The 15,313-nt window shown below is 35.0% G+C and overlaps 1 protein-coding gene and 1 non-coding gene across 2 annotated transcripts; both read right to left on the bottom strand.

Annotated features, from left to right (window-relative positions):
• Positions 1-459: 459 nt before the first annotated feature.
• Positions 460-561, bottom strand: LOC120134126. Its single transcript, XR_005517150.1, has one exon. It is a non-coding gene; the product is annotated as a small nucleolar RNA R71 (small nucleolar RNA).
• Positions 562-11,901: 11,340 nt separating this feature from the next.
• LOC120133975 (GDSL esterase/lipase At5g45960-like) lies at positions 11,902-14,294 on the bottom strand. The gene is made up of 5 exons (XM_039150460.1): positions 13,989-14,294; positions 13,759-13,889; positions 13,352-13,585; positions 12,214-12,484; positions 11,902-12,113 (listed from the first exon to the last, which is right to left on the bottom strand). Exons 1-5 carry the CDS (start codon positions 14,266-14,268, stop codon positions 11,902-11,904), a joined length of 1,128 nt encoding a protein of 375 aa, XP_039006391.1. The 5' UTR covers positions 14,269-14,294.
• Positions 14,295-15,313: the final 1,019 nt, after the last annotated feature.

Genomic DNA, 15,313 nt, shown 5'->3' with positions numbered 1-15,313 from the left:
ATGTTCTACCTCCGCTACAACATGGAGATGATGCTAAAATATCGGCTAGCAACAGTGATGGGTCGCATGAATTCTACAATATGGATGATCGCAACCGACCCATCTGAGAGCATGTAGTGCAAACTTGATGATCTATATCCTAGCATTGTACGACCAGTAATACATGCTGCTAATTTTGAGCTAAAACTGGTGGTGTTTCAAATGCTCTAGTCCATGGGCCGATATAGTGGGTCATTTACTGAATATCCTCGAGCATATCTTCAAGCTTTTATGGAAGTATGTCATTCATTTGTTTAGCAAAGAGTTCTTGAAGAGGCATTAAAGCTGAAACTATTCCTTTTTTCGCTGTGAGATAAAGCTAGAGCATGGTTGACATCGCTGACACCTGATGTTATAGTATCCTGGAACGAGCTAACATAAAAGTTTTTGCTGCAATTCAATCCACCAAATATTAATTCAAAGCTACGAAACGATCTTACTTCCTTCAAGAAGTTAGAAGATGAAAGCTTGTATGAGGCATGGGAAAGATTTAAGGATTTTCTACGAAAATATCCAATGCATGGATTTCTACATTAAACGCAAGTGTAAATGTTCTATAATGGGTTGAACATGCACACTTGTATAGTGGTTAATGCTTCAGCAAACAGAGCATTGTTGGACAAGACATATAATGAGACATATGATATTTTGGAAAGAATATCAAACAATGATTATCAATATGCCAACACGAGGAAAATTGTTGGAAGACGTAATGTTGCATTAGTGGATTACGATGCTTTCAATTCCATGGCTTCCTAAACCACAACATTGACGGACATAGTGAAGAAGCTACAAAAGTAGAGAGGTATGTATGAAGTAAAGACAACATACCATATGTCATATGTCTATTGTGGGGATGATCATAGCTAAAAGGAATGCCCCCAAAATCCTGATGTGAAGAATTACTATAGGAATGATAATTCCTATGGCAACACTTACAATGCCAATTTTCGTAACCATCCTATTTTTTCGAAGGAGCCAAAATGTTAATAATCCAAAATAGCAGCATTACAATCAACCACAACAGTATAATCAACAACAGACGATTCCACAACCTCTGTTACAACATAAGGCTACACTTCCATAGCAAAGGTAAAACTATCAAGGTTAATCCTCAGCACAAACTTCCAATTTATCATCTCTCAAAGACTTAATGAGGGAGAACATGGCAAGTTAATCGACATCATTAAGAGCTTTATAGAACCATGTTGGCCAAATAGCGAATGCCTTGAGTAATAGACTACAAGGAATGCTACCCAACAATACTGAAAATCCAAAGCAGCATGGGAAAGCTTAATGCAATGAGTATTGCAAGGCTATTATTACTCGAAGTGGTCTCCACATTGGAAAACATGTTGAAAATCCCAAGAGGATTATTGATGAAGGGGCTACTAAGCATGATAAGGGAAAAATCATCGAATTGGAACTTGAAACACCCACTATTAGTGTCACAGAAAGAGAAACATGAAAGTGTAGTGATTATAGACTATTGCCAGCAGCAATGCCTACCACACTGCCAGATGCTTATTTAGCCTCAATGCCACAACAAAAACAAACAACATTTCCAATCCCAATGCTATAGCAATCACAAAAAAAGATGCCACCTCATTTTCCTCAAAGATTTAAGAAAACTAAGGAGGATTAGCAATTAAAGCGTTCATTGAGGTGCTCAAGAAACTGACAATCAACATTCCATTGATCGATGCTTTGGAGCATAACCCAAATTACATCAAGTTCATGAAAGAAGTTTTTTGCAAGAAGCAAAGACTTGGTGAATTTAAAACTATTGCACTCATTGAAGGGTGTAGTACCACGGTGGCAAGTAGATTGCCACCAAAATTAAAAGATCCAAGGAGTTTTACTATCCCTTGTATTATTGGTCATCGATTTGTAGGAAGAGCATTGTGTGATTTAGGTTCCAGCATTAATCTAATACCTTTATCTATTTTCAAAAAAATTTGCATTGGTGAGACCCAACGTACTGCCTTGACACTTTAACTTACTGATCGGTTCATTGTTCACCCCGAGGGCATAATAAACAATGTGCTAGTACAAGTGGATAAATTAATTTTTCCTACTGATTTCATTGTTCTAGACTGTGAAGCTGACAAAGAAGTGCAATCATACTTGGCATACCAGTCCTTACTATAAGTAGAGCAATAATCAATGTTGAAAAGGGAGAACTTACTCTGTGTCTTAATGAAAGCACATTACCTTTAATGTTTTAAATCCTATTATGAATGATGATGGTACTGAATATCATTCTATTAACATCATTGATGAAATTGTGCAGGAACATATGGACAAATGTTAAAGCATTAAGGTTGATACTCCTAATATCGCATCAATAGTAGAATCACACAAGTTAGAGGGGAACCAATGTTTCTACATTGATCCTGACATCAACAGTATTTTTGCACTTCATGGATGATTCTAGCAAGCAATAGTTTTGCTATGAACAATGTTGTGATCCCACAAGCAAAAAAGACCTAGGGCATTGTGATGAGGGCACAACAATAATAGGCAAACATAAAGAAGAATCATTTTATTAGGACCCAGGTGAAGGAATACCACATCATCATCTGTTGCATCCTCAATTTTATCTTGATGTTGCTGCCCACTAACTTCCACAATTCTTCATAAGCGATATTGTCTATCCTACTAGCAACACTAACCTAAGGACACCCAACTTGGGAAGTATAGTTGTCTTTTTTCCCATATTTTGTTTTGTTTTGTTTTATTTGATTTTATTTGTCTCTTTGTTTGTATGCATTGAGGACAATGTGTATCTTAGGTTTGGGGGGTGTTGTTCGTTTTTCATATTGCATTTGCATTTGTTCTATCATGTTCCATGTATTTTCCTTTGTTCTGTCATGTTCCATGTATTTTCCTTTGTTCATCCAAGCTTTCCATGACATTTAGATAGCAAGACAATTGCCAAGACTTTGCACTTACCTATGATGAGATAAATGCAAAGAGCAATCTAATGCCAATAATCTTATAATTTATAGATAACTTGAGATTGCCTTAATGATTCTTGTGATGCTTTAATTTTTTACCGAATGTCTTGCTTGCTTGACTTGTGGGTATTTTGGAGAATATTTAGTTATCTTGCATGTTTAAAAAAAAAGAGATAGATACTAAAAAAAAAAAAAAACTATAAGTTCTGTGTGAATTGCTAGAGGTGCCCAACTGGCTCTAGCCATATAAATTATTCACAACAATCTTTTAGCTTTAGAACACTCTGCTTCTAAGACAAGTTTGGTACGCTTAGTGAATGCTACGTAGGAAATATAGTCTTGAATAGCATGAGTGCATGAAAGTCTTAATGGGATGACTCTACCTAAAAGGCTAATGTGTTCGTTGTTTACAACATCTTGCTACTCAAGTACTCGCAGGTAGTTATGATGAGCTGCAACTCTGGTTAATCTGATATTAATTGTTGTAACATCTTTTACTTTATTAATTTGATAATTATGATATTCTCTAAAAATACCCACGGTGGTGAACTGTCACGACTAAGAGCACACACATGCACTAGTATTATAAGTTGATTTGAGTTGATTTCTTTTTGCCTTGAGATTCGAAGGTGAGTGGTAGAAAATTGCTATGATTTTGAGGTGAAAAGTGCAATGTGAGCATAAGAGTGATGTTGTCTAATTGTTGTGAGAAAGTTGTTTTCATGCATTGCTTGAGGACAAGCAAACAGTTAGGTTTGGGGGTGTGATAACTCTCCAAAAGAGTTATATTTTATGTTTGTACTCTAGCATGTTTAGGATCATATTTAGATTTATTTTAACATGTTTTGCATCATTTGCATAGTGGAATGAATTGTTGGTACTTAGGTTGATTTTAATATTTTTGCTGCAAAACTGATGTTGTGACATTTTAATGATGTAGTCAATGCTGAGCGCTGATGCTATACTAGATTTTGCAGTAACTGCTAAGTCATAAGGTGGTTGGAGAAAGTTTAGGAAGTGATAAAGTTGTTGGATTAAAGGTTGTAATTTGAATTCAAAAATAAATTATCATAAAAAAAAACGGAAAGTTTGAATTTAATGGTCTATAAATATAATATTTTCTCAACAGTTTTCCCATCTTGGAAAACCCTAGCCACGTTTTATTTTTATCATCTCCATGGCCGCCTAAGCAATTCATCAAGGAGTGCAGCAACAGTCAAGGAACACTGTCGTGTAGCAGCGACGATCATGAGGAGTTCTACTTTATTTTTGTCCATTTTTTGAGATACGGAAGTGACGATTATTTAGTAGAATAATTCTATTATTCTAGATGTTATTTATTTTTTGAACATAAGGTGTTTAATTAAATGTCTCTCATTATGTTTTATGTTTAAACTTTGTTTTTATGTGTTGTCGTGCTTATGGGAAGATTTTAAAAACAAATCTATTTTTCATAGTTTTTATAGTTGGATTTTTCATACTATCTTTATACATCATTGCTTATGTATGTGATTTCTATAGTTTTTAGAAATTAAAGTTATAGATTTTTCATACTATTTTTATACAACATTGGTGTTTGTGAACATAAAGGTTAGTATATAGAAATGTATGCCGCCAATTGTCTAGCATTGTTAACTAATTAATTAAATTGAATTAATGAATGTTGATTCTTAATAATTTATTGGTGTTAATCATTTAGAGACATATGAATGCACTGTTTTAAGCATATACATAGTGGGAACGACCAAATAACACCCACATCCATTAAATCTTTGATCTGTTGCTCTCCTGAATGGTGCTACACTGCCCGACATTTACTATTCTTATTTCATTACTTGTTTTATGTTTTAAATTCCATCAATTTAACCTTATATCTTTTGAAATCTTTCACACAACTCTTTTGTAATCTATTTTTCTCTTTGTGTGTTCGACATCCGAAGCTTTTTATAGCTTCCGCTTTATTATCTGGATACAATAATGTATGCTTTCACTTTGCTATAACATTATCATAACATCATGCCCCTATCACAGTTAAAAAATTAAGTTCAAACACTTAGTCTCGATAAGTATTAAATTACAAGTTCTAAAATGTCAAAAACTAGTCTGACTAACTTAATTAAACAATGAGCGAGAATGAAAATATATGATCGTTAAGCTCAAACCTCACATGAAAAGGTGAAATATGTATTAAATCAAGAACATATCAATCAACAAATGCATGGAATGTCAAGTAACAATTTAATGAAAAATACTATTCATGCCAAATAACTATAATGCATCCTAATTTCAACAAAAAACGAGATCACAAAACATAAGGTAATCAAAGATATAAAACAAGATGTAGGATAGATAACAAGAAATTCTAACATATCAATCAAGAAAGCTCAAATTCGAACAATCAAAAAGCAAAGAAAAATTCTATGCAAATTCTACCCTCTCACTTAAATCATATTGTCCCAATATGTAAACAAAATCACAGGAGAGGGAATAGAAACACTCCCTGTTCTAATGACAACAATGGTCGCGGTCCCGATGAGATGTGCCCGGGAGAAAGTAAGACAGGATCTTGGCAAGGTTGGTCTCAATGTAATTGAGTCGGTCATGCACTTCATGAATCTGGGTGTGAACATTCAACTACTGATCCCCTTTCAATACCGGTTGTGGCGCAGTCCTCCAAATAAAAGAATATTCATTAAGAGATGTAATGGTGTCGAGAGGAATAATGTATGGTGCATCGAAAATGATGATGAGAAGTTCCATTATATCCAAGCTTCTCACATCTAAAGTATCTGTTGAAAAAGCGTAAGTAAATTATTTCATAACAAAGGTCAATGGAAAAATATGATATGTGAGATTAGTGATATAAGGGTCGAGAATAAGAGGGTGATTGCAGCGCACGACACGCTCGAAAGCACGAATGAACCAAAAGCCCAAGTTTACCTTGGTATCGGTTTGCATACACCACAAGAAAAATAACTCAACTTTAATAAACATGATGTAGTATCGTTATGTCCAGAGTAGTTGTATGGAAGGAACCGGTAGATGTAGCGAAGCGTCGGGTCATGAATGTGTCATCGCTTTGTTGTTTTGGAATTGTACATTTTCCTGCCAAGCCGATGAGTGCCTCGTAAGCAATATCGACATCGAACTCCTGCAGGATCTTAAGCAAAGCGATTAGATAACCATGAAGCTTGACATCCTTCATGAATCCCATAGTAAATTGAAATAAAAAATAGACATCCGAAAGAGTTGTCCCATCAAACAGAAAGAAATAACAATAGGTGAGTTAATGCTAGAACCGTGATTTTGTAGAAAAGTAAATGTGGCATAAAATTCAAACACTAACTTATAAAATGTTCCACATTTAATCTAAGAATATGGGGTCTAACCGATAGCATCAAAATATCACATAACAAAACCGTCTAGATGTAAAATATTTGAAGTGCAAACAGGAATATATTTGTAAACCTGAAACTTACGGTGACGGATGCTATTAAAGCGCACAACTTCATTGTCATAGAATTACAAGAAGCCTTGCAATTCTTCCTCAATTAGAGCATCATAGGTGTGACCTCGATAATAGCGTTCAGTATTTTGACGTGATCGGGTGCGCCATTTCATTGCATAGGAATCTCGCCTGAGCTTGCTAAAAACGAAAGAGATGATGGTTGTTCCCGGCGAATCGGCGTGAAGGAGTGGCACAATCAGTAGGTGGCGGTGGTGGCACGACGGTTGAAAAACCAGGCTCAAAGTCCTCTGTATAACCATAGACAGGTTGGTACATCAGTAAACACTCAATAAAAACAAGTTCATTATTTACCTCATCGGGTTGCTCGAGCATTGTCGAGTGCATAGAATATGACAGAGCGTCATCCGACATGGATTGAGAGTGTGAACCCATCGACATAGAGTGAAAAAAGGGGACATTGTCGATAACGGTCAGTTATACCATGGTCCAGAAGGAGCAGTAGAATTGTGCGATTAAGCAGAATGACCGATGTAGGAAGACGCAACAAAGGAAGAACCTGGAGTGACGTGAATTGGATTTGGTTCTTGAGGGCGGTACGATGTTTGGCCACTGTCTTCGGCTTCCACGTCGTGGAATAGAGGAGGCTGTGGTAAGGAATCAGAGTTACTCGGTAGTTGGACGAATGCCGACGCTACAAAATAACGAGGACCACTGAGTGTAATTGGTGATTGAGGTGGGCATTGCTTTGGTTTCTTGTTCTCACCATGGTGACTCGAATAGAGATGAAAGGGGAAGTGTGATGAAATGGAAGATTCGAGCAACAGGTGATCGATCGATTGTCGTGAATCAGTGGATCAGATTTAGAAGTCACTCGTTAAAGGAATTACCTTACACGCTGAAATCATCCATCAATACTTCAATACCTTTTGTAAAACGTCGTAATTGTCAAATAATTAATATTTTTTCTCAGATAATTATGCTTTAAATGTAATATAGGATGGAAAGGTGTCGATCCACATAAATTCAAAAATTTCTAATTCTGATTTTTGATTTGATCTTAAACCAAGAAATATGTAAAACAAAAAGATTAAAAAGATGGGGTTTAAAATAATCAAGTAAACTAAATAAAATAAAACTAAAGTAAAAGAGATAAAAATAAGGAAAGCAAATTGTAGGGAATTAATTAAGATGAGAGATAGCCCCAGCTTCAATTTGCCTCAATTCGTCTCGATCACTGAAACAAATTTTACTTCGGATACTTGTCGATTACAGTCTATGAGGCACAACCCTTGTAACTTACTCTTTTCCTTGGTGAACTAATTTCCCAAAGTCAATCCTTAGAATTTAGCCCTTGTTTGGATAACATCTATGGATGTTAATGCCAATGTTGGTTTATAAACTGGAAAGGCATGTGCTCGGATTATGGTGTCTCAATGAGAATCGAACCCGATCTTGATTTCCCTTAGCGTACCATCGCTAAGTTTGTTCTTAAAGAATTGAATTTGCTACAAGTCGACTCTCTTCCCCAACTGTAGATCAAAACGTTGATCAAAACCAATGAGCGTACTTTGGATTGAAGGTGTTGAGATGTTTGAATAAAAGGTCAATTGCCTCTTCTTGTTTGTTGAAAATCATGAAAGAATCTTAAGATATGAAGTGTTTTTTTCAATTCTCACGAAATGGATTAAGTCGTCGCTTAGCTATCGGCAAAATAAAAGTTTAGCCAAGCATGATAGAGATCATACTTGGTGTGTAGAAAGAAAGTAGATGAAAAAAATATTTTATTAAACTAAAAACCCTAAAATAAAACCAAAACCAAAACCAAAACCAAAATCAATACTAAACTGAATATGTGAATTGAATCTCTCAAGCCTCTTCCTTAGAGGGTATTTATAGCTTTGAGATAACAAAATGAAAATAAAATACTAACTCTTAAGAGCATTAGAACACTTAATTCCTAATTTGCCTTTTAATTGTTGTTTTCTGGAAAATAGAGTCATGCATTAAATCTAACATAAATAACCCAAATTAACACTATTAAAGAGATAACACATATTAATTAATAGAAAAATATTAACTAAATAAAGAATTCATCATATTCAATAGAGGTGTTATTATCAAGACAAAAAGGGAAACAAAGATAATATTGGTTTTACTAGAAGGAGAGATAGAGTTTGGTGAAGTTGAAATTTTTAGTTGAAACATTTAGAGTAACAGTGCCAGTGTGTGAAATCGGAACAGTGTTACCATTTCCCATTATGATTTCTTCAGGACCATGATAGTCTTGTGCAGTGCTCATACTTTGAACATCATTGGTGAGTTGCACCAGTATCTATTATCCAAGGTGCTTGAGAAATTTGGGAGCGAGCCACAAAATTTGCTCTTGCTTGAATATGATTGTGGGACATTGTACGACACACACGAGTATAATGACTAGGTCTATTGCATAGTTGGCAACACACAGTGGTGTTAGATTGTTGTTGTTTTTAAGTATTAATTAATGGATGATTGGGTTGGTTACGCCCATTATAATTGTTGTTGGAGTTTTATCGATGATTACCGTCATATCGTGATGATGGAAAACAAGAGTTTTGAGAAACATTGGCAGTGACGGGTGGTCCTAGCATGTTCTTGTTGTCTTAATTTTGTAGAAAAAAATTCATGATCAAGGAGTTTTTCATAAAGCTCTTCATAAGTTATATGTGTTTCACGAGATCTGATGGCGGCAAAAATGTGTTTATATTCAGGACCAAGACCTTGTAGGATCCGAACAATAAGACGAGTGTTGGAGATTGGTTCACTTGTAGTGGCAAACTCATCTGCAGTAGAGCGTATTTTACGGAGGTAATCAACAATTGGTCGGGTATCTTGGGTAACATGTGCAAGTTTATCTTGAAGACTAAGAATCCGGGTTTGAGATTTATTGGCAAAAGATGTATGTAGTGATTGTCAAGCTCTATGAGCATTAGGTGCAACTGCTATGGTAGATGCAAGAGTAGGGTGAACAGAAGCTAAAATGGCATTCTGAATTAGTTTATCAAACCAGGTTTGGTAGATTGGGTTTGGAGTGATTTGATTTTTAATGGTTAGTGGTGCAGGTGGTGTAATTGTAGTACCATCAAAATAACCAAATAGGTTGTGGCCTTGCATCAACATTTCAATTTGAGCTTTCCAAATGGTGAAGTTTTGGCTACTAATGAGTTTTATTGGTAACTGGGCAAGAGGGTTGACTTGAACAACTATGGTTGTGGGTGTTGAGTTGTCTGAGTTGGTAATATAATGGGTCATTTGTGAGCTAAGAGAAAAACGAATAGAATTTTTTCGTGATAACGTTTTAGGCTCTGATTACCATAAAGGAACAAGGTAGAATATGAATTGAAGAGTGACTTTATTGAAAATGGTTGAAGGGATTATAATTGGAAGAACCCAAAGTAAAATTTTAAAATCAAATGAAAATAACAAAAGAAAAAAAAGATAACAGAAGATAATAATAAATTAACAACCAATATTTGAAACTTAAATGATTGTGTCTTTAGTACCATGGAGATATACGATCCATCTTAGCTTCTTGCTTTAATAGGTTCCAAACTCCTTTGCAGTCCGTTTCAACGTAAAACTGTTGTACATTCATACTTGAAACTAACCCTAAGCCTTTGTACGCTCCCCATAATTCCACATCAACAATCGAACAACATCTAGTCATCTTCGCGTAACCATAAATCCATTGTCCATTTTCATCCCAGATTTCCCCACCACAAAACGTCAATCCATTTAAAGGATTTCGTGCACTATCCACATTTAATTTGTACCACGGCACCACCTTGTACCACCCCATCGGTGGTGCCGTGGTGTCGACCACTTTATCATTGTCGGTTGGTCGCTATTCCTTGTGAGCCATTTACTCTATGCATTTGCTTCGCATACAAAGCTTCCAGTTGGTGTCGGCGTCTGCTTTGAATAACACTTTTCACTTCCACGAACTCCGGATCAAAGATGCCCTTGTTCCTTTGCAGCCACATCCCTCATACTATCGACCCAAATAAGACATCTCATTCTTCACCATGCTGAGGGAATTAACTCGGATTCTGGATATTCACTCTGATCCAATCCATCATTGGTAGGTTCCGAAACTCACGTTCTTTCCTCTCTCCTCTCTCCCTTCTCATTTCTCAAACATGATTTTTTATCCGACAAAAAAGATAGTTTTCACTAAATTATGAGTTAGTTTCTCTTTCTATCATTAAAATTTAAGAAGTTATATTTAGATTATCGATATCATCTTTTATTAAAATGAATTATTAGTATTATTAATTTTGAATAAATTAATTATTTAATTGTTAATGTTCATTATTTTAGTAATGAGAATCTGGTTTAGTACATTAAAAAAATTAGTGTGACATTTTTAAGAAATTAATATAATATAATAATGTAATGAAATATGTTATTATCTTATTAATGAGAATACTCAAAATAAAAATATATATAAGTAATAGGGCTAAAACTTAAAATCTTTAGGAAGTTCAATACATGACCAATGCATACATATTTTTTTTAGGTCGGATATGTCTCCCTAGTCCGGGATATGTCTCAATTGAGATTTACATAGGAATTTATAAATTATCTATCAAGAGTGACAATGGTAGGATTCGAACTTAACCTTACAATCTCAAATTCCTAAATCATAACCTTGTTCCGATACTCGTTGGCTCCAATCCGATACTCGTTGGCTCCAATACATAAATTATGAAATTATATATTATTGGAAAAACTAATACTTAGATGAAATTGTGATAGAATTTAATTATTTATTTTAAGAAAAATATCAATTATAAAATAAATGTAAAATATTATAAAAATATTTATAATTTCAATTAAAATATTTTAGTTTTATAAAAATATTTTAATTATATTATATAATTAAATTTTAATGGCAAGGCATAATGGCTCTGTCCCTGGCCATGCGCCATATCCAAAACGTGATAAATATCAAATTGCAGACGAATTTATTTTAGCGTACAAATGTATTAATTTGCATCCGTGGAAATTGATAAACGCATCTGCTCTAGTTATGAATCATAAAGTGTTTTTTTACTGAAAATTTCAGTCGCATATAAAACTTCTCAATAATTCCCGTTGCATTGAATTTAGATGTGGCCAAAAGAAATTAGATGTGACCAAGCTCGGTAGCACATGTAAGGGAAAAAAAGATAATAATGTTAACATAAATTTTTATTATATCACTGATCAATCAATACGATATCAGTCCCGAATCAGTAAATCCATGACAGAACGGCTAGCCACAAATAATTTAGTGTATGTCTTCTCAGTAGGGTGAATTGAATCGAAAAATACATATTTTGACGCATCAAAACACACAAATGATTCTGGATAAGGGAAAAAAAGATAATAAATGTTAACATAATTTTTATTATATCACTGATCAATTAATAAGATATCAGTCCCCGAATCAGTAATCCATGACAGAACGGCTAGCCACAAAAATTTAGTGTATGTCTTCTCAGTAGGGTAATTGAATCGAAAAAACCATATTGACGCATCAAAACACACAAATGATTCTGGATTACACAAAAATCCTGCTTCCAAGAAACCACTCCCACAGCAGCCATGGCTAACCTCGTCAAATTCTACAGAGAAATTAAGAAGGAAATGGGAAAATCTGGTTTATTGTGATAGGCCAGTAGAAACCACTAAGGTTTTTATGACAAAATAGAAGATTATGTTTACCATGTTTTCCAAGGCCTTGAATCATGTCAACCAATGGTGTGAAAATGTCGACATAAGTGATTTTTGCACCCAGATGAGCATATCTACCCTGCATTGAGTTCAGTTCAATTTGGAGCATTTGGTTATATTCCATTCCAGTCCGAGAAAATTTTTCAATGCAACCACGTTCTAGGATCGCATTTCCGGAATTGAGGGTGATGACAACCGGTAAACAACCCATCGGAGGCAGTCCTGTAACGGCGATTCTCCGAGCCCCTTCGTCCCATAAATCCTGTGGAAAAAGGACTGATAAAAATCAAAGCTTCCAAGTTGCAGAGCTTCAAGAGTAGTACTGCAGAGTGCAGACTGTTCTATTTATACGTTCCTTCTTAAAGACAATGGAAGAATTGGGTGGTGCTCGTACTAACCATGTAGTTAATGTTAGGACCCCATGCCATTCCTTTAGATCCTTTTTCTATGATAAGTAGGTTCAGAATCGAGTCCCATTTATCATTCAGCCTTAACAAGCTTTAAATTATCCAACAAATATTTATACGGATGTTGCCCATTTAATTTCATACTCGATTCGTCGACTTTGACGGTAGGAATGCATTTTCTATCTACTTTTAAGTGATTTAAAAGTTACTATACGTTTGATAAATGAATAAAATGATCATTTCTAAAATAGTTAAAAAGTAATCTCTAGAGTAATTAGTTAAAAGTTATGGTTTGACATCTTCTCTTTTTCTTAGGTTGTGGGTTCAATGTCTATTAGGAACAAAAATTCTTCTTCCCCTCCCTAGTAGAAATTGTTAAAAAAAGAAGAGAAATATGTGACATTAAATTAAGACTGTTATATCTTCCTAGGTTGGGAACTCTCTTCGAGTCTCCATGAATTCACCCAGATACCAGAGGAGGTTGCTTCTGAGGTACAGCAGGAGCCACCATGATAGACTCAACCTAGTGTAATTTCTCACCTCAACAAGAAAAAAAGTTAGGACTGCTATATTTTACATAATCTAGTTTCAATTTCTATGCATATATTAAACACAACTATTTAGATCACAAGAGTATTATTATACACTCAATGCTATGATGTTATAAATAGGAAATTTTTATTTGTTAAGTCAAGTATTTTGTAGCAGTTCTTAAGCCAAACCTGTAGGAGTTGCTTCAAATTGTGCAACACGAACTGTTGATAGCCTGACACAGTATACTTCTTTCGTCGAATTGGTAAGGTGAAATAGTTTACTACGAAGTCATTAGTGCCACAACTGATAAGAAACACCCCGTCTTTGATAATACTTTCCATCCTTTCCTTTCCAATGGCAGATTGCAGTCGTTTTTTATACTCTTTAAAATAATCCAGCTGCTTTGGTAATGAAATCACGCTCTGGGATTCAACAGATCAATATTCAAACTTTAATTTATTTTCTACAGTGAGATTTTTTAAATTTATAAAGTGATTAAGAAACTTGAAGTTAAAAATCATGTAACTATTGTATTAAATAATAATTCATAATTTAGTGTATGAAAGGAGAAAAGGGAAAAGGGAGAAATGTCAACAGATATCTGTGCTGTAAGTGGATCCAATCCGGTGCCAGCGGAGGCGAAGCTAACTCCTGTCATCAGGTCCTCAATGCTAAGGTTGGGATCCAAATATGGTGGCAAATATTCTTTTATCCCTATGTATGAAGCTGCCCATATGGACCAAAATAATCAAAGCAAGCTATACAACGAACTCACAAAGAATACCAAATACCACGATGCATTTCAATGAATAAATATCAACCTACCAAAGAGATCGGTGGTCAACTTGCCGTTGGTAAACCTTCCGGTTGGAGTTTGGCCTCTAAAATCCTTGCCATAGGGAGGAAAGTTGCTCCTAAAGAGGGTCTGCACAAAGTTGTTGTTCCCAGGATCCACCGTCGAATCCCCAAACACAAAACCAGCTGAAATGTTGTTGTTGAAGGGCCTTTGCAATGTCGATGCTTCAGCATCAGCAACGGAAAAAAATGACATGCAGAGAGAGAGAACAGCAAGAGAAGGAAGAGAATATGCATGATAGGATTCCATGTGATGAGCTAGTTTTGATTGTCGGAATTGAGCTGTGGATTGATTTATGACTTTTGAACGTATAGGATAAGCTTATTTATATATAGACTCCCATTAGCGAGTGCCAGTTGAAGTTTCTCGACAAAAACCATCGTCGTCACTGTACAGTGCGATTCGTCACTGTTTCTATTTTAGTTTGGTTGTTGGCAGTTTGGAAACCTAACGTATTCCCGATTAGTCTGAAGCTTCTCATCTACCAAATATACAGAAAATTAACTAAAAAGGTGCTTTTCACAAAATTAGCCTGTGAAAGTTGTACTGAACATGTTATACATAAGCAGTAATTATATTGTACTGGATAATAATTGTAAGAAGATGTGGTAGTTACCGATTAGTGAAGGGATGTCCAATATCAAATATAAATAAATTATAATTGTGTTTTATACTAAATATGTGGAGCCACTTGATATGAGGAAACACGAGAAGATAAAAAAAAGCAGTTGAGAATCGGTGAGGACGTGAGGTTGAAGATCTATAAACATTATAAAGAAGTTTCCTTATGCAGTGAGCTATGGGGAGGGCCAAGGCTGGTGCTTGCTGAGCAGATTCCTGTATATTTATAGTTGTTTCCAGTAGAATTCATCACCAAAAATATCAAAGTTATTAATAATATTTAGACAGACAGCTAAATTTTCAAGCCAATCGGATTGAAAATATATTGCCATAATAGCTTATGGACTACTGCGATGTGTCTCCACCCTGCATTTGAAGGAAGTGCCCGGAAAACATAATTTAATGGAACACAATTCTTCTGCCCCATTGTGTGCCTCTTTAGGTGCCCACCACTAGTTTTTTTTTGACACGTGAACTAATGAATCATAAATAAATTAACAGTTATTTATCGTTTACCTCTATTGTTTCTCTTCCTTTTGACACTTTTATTCTAACATCTTTTTTTTTTTAAAATAGTTACTTTGTATTTGGAATCACAAAGTACACCACTCCAAGGATCTCATTAAAAAACCTCTCTAATCCTAATTAGAGGAAAAAGAGTGAACCTTGGGAT

Source organism: Hibiscus syriacus, unplaced genomic scaffold (assembly GCF_006381635.1).
Source record: "Hibiscus syriacus cultivar Baekdansim isolate YM2019G1 unplaced genomic scaffold, ASM638163v2 tig00001799_pilon, whole genome shotgun sequence".
Taxonomy (NCBI): domain Eukaryota; kingdom Viridiplantae; phylum Streptophyta; class Magnoliopsida; order Malvales; family Malvaceae; genus Hibiscus; species Hibiscus syriacus.
The sequence above is the reverse complement of the archived record's forward strand: the minus strand, read 5'-3'. Positions and strand labels throughout refer to the sequence as shown.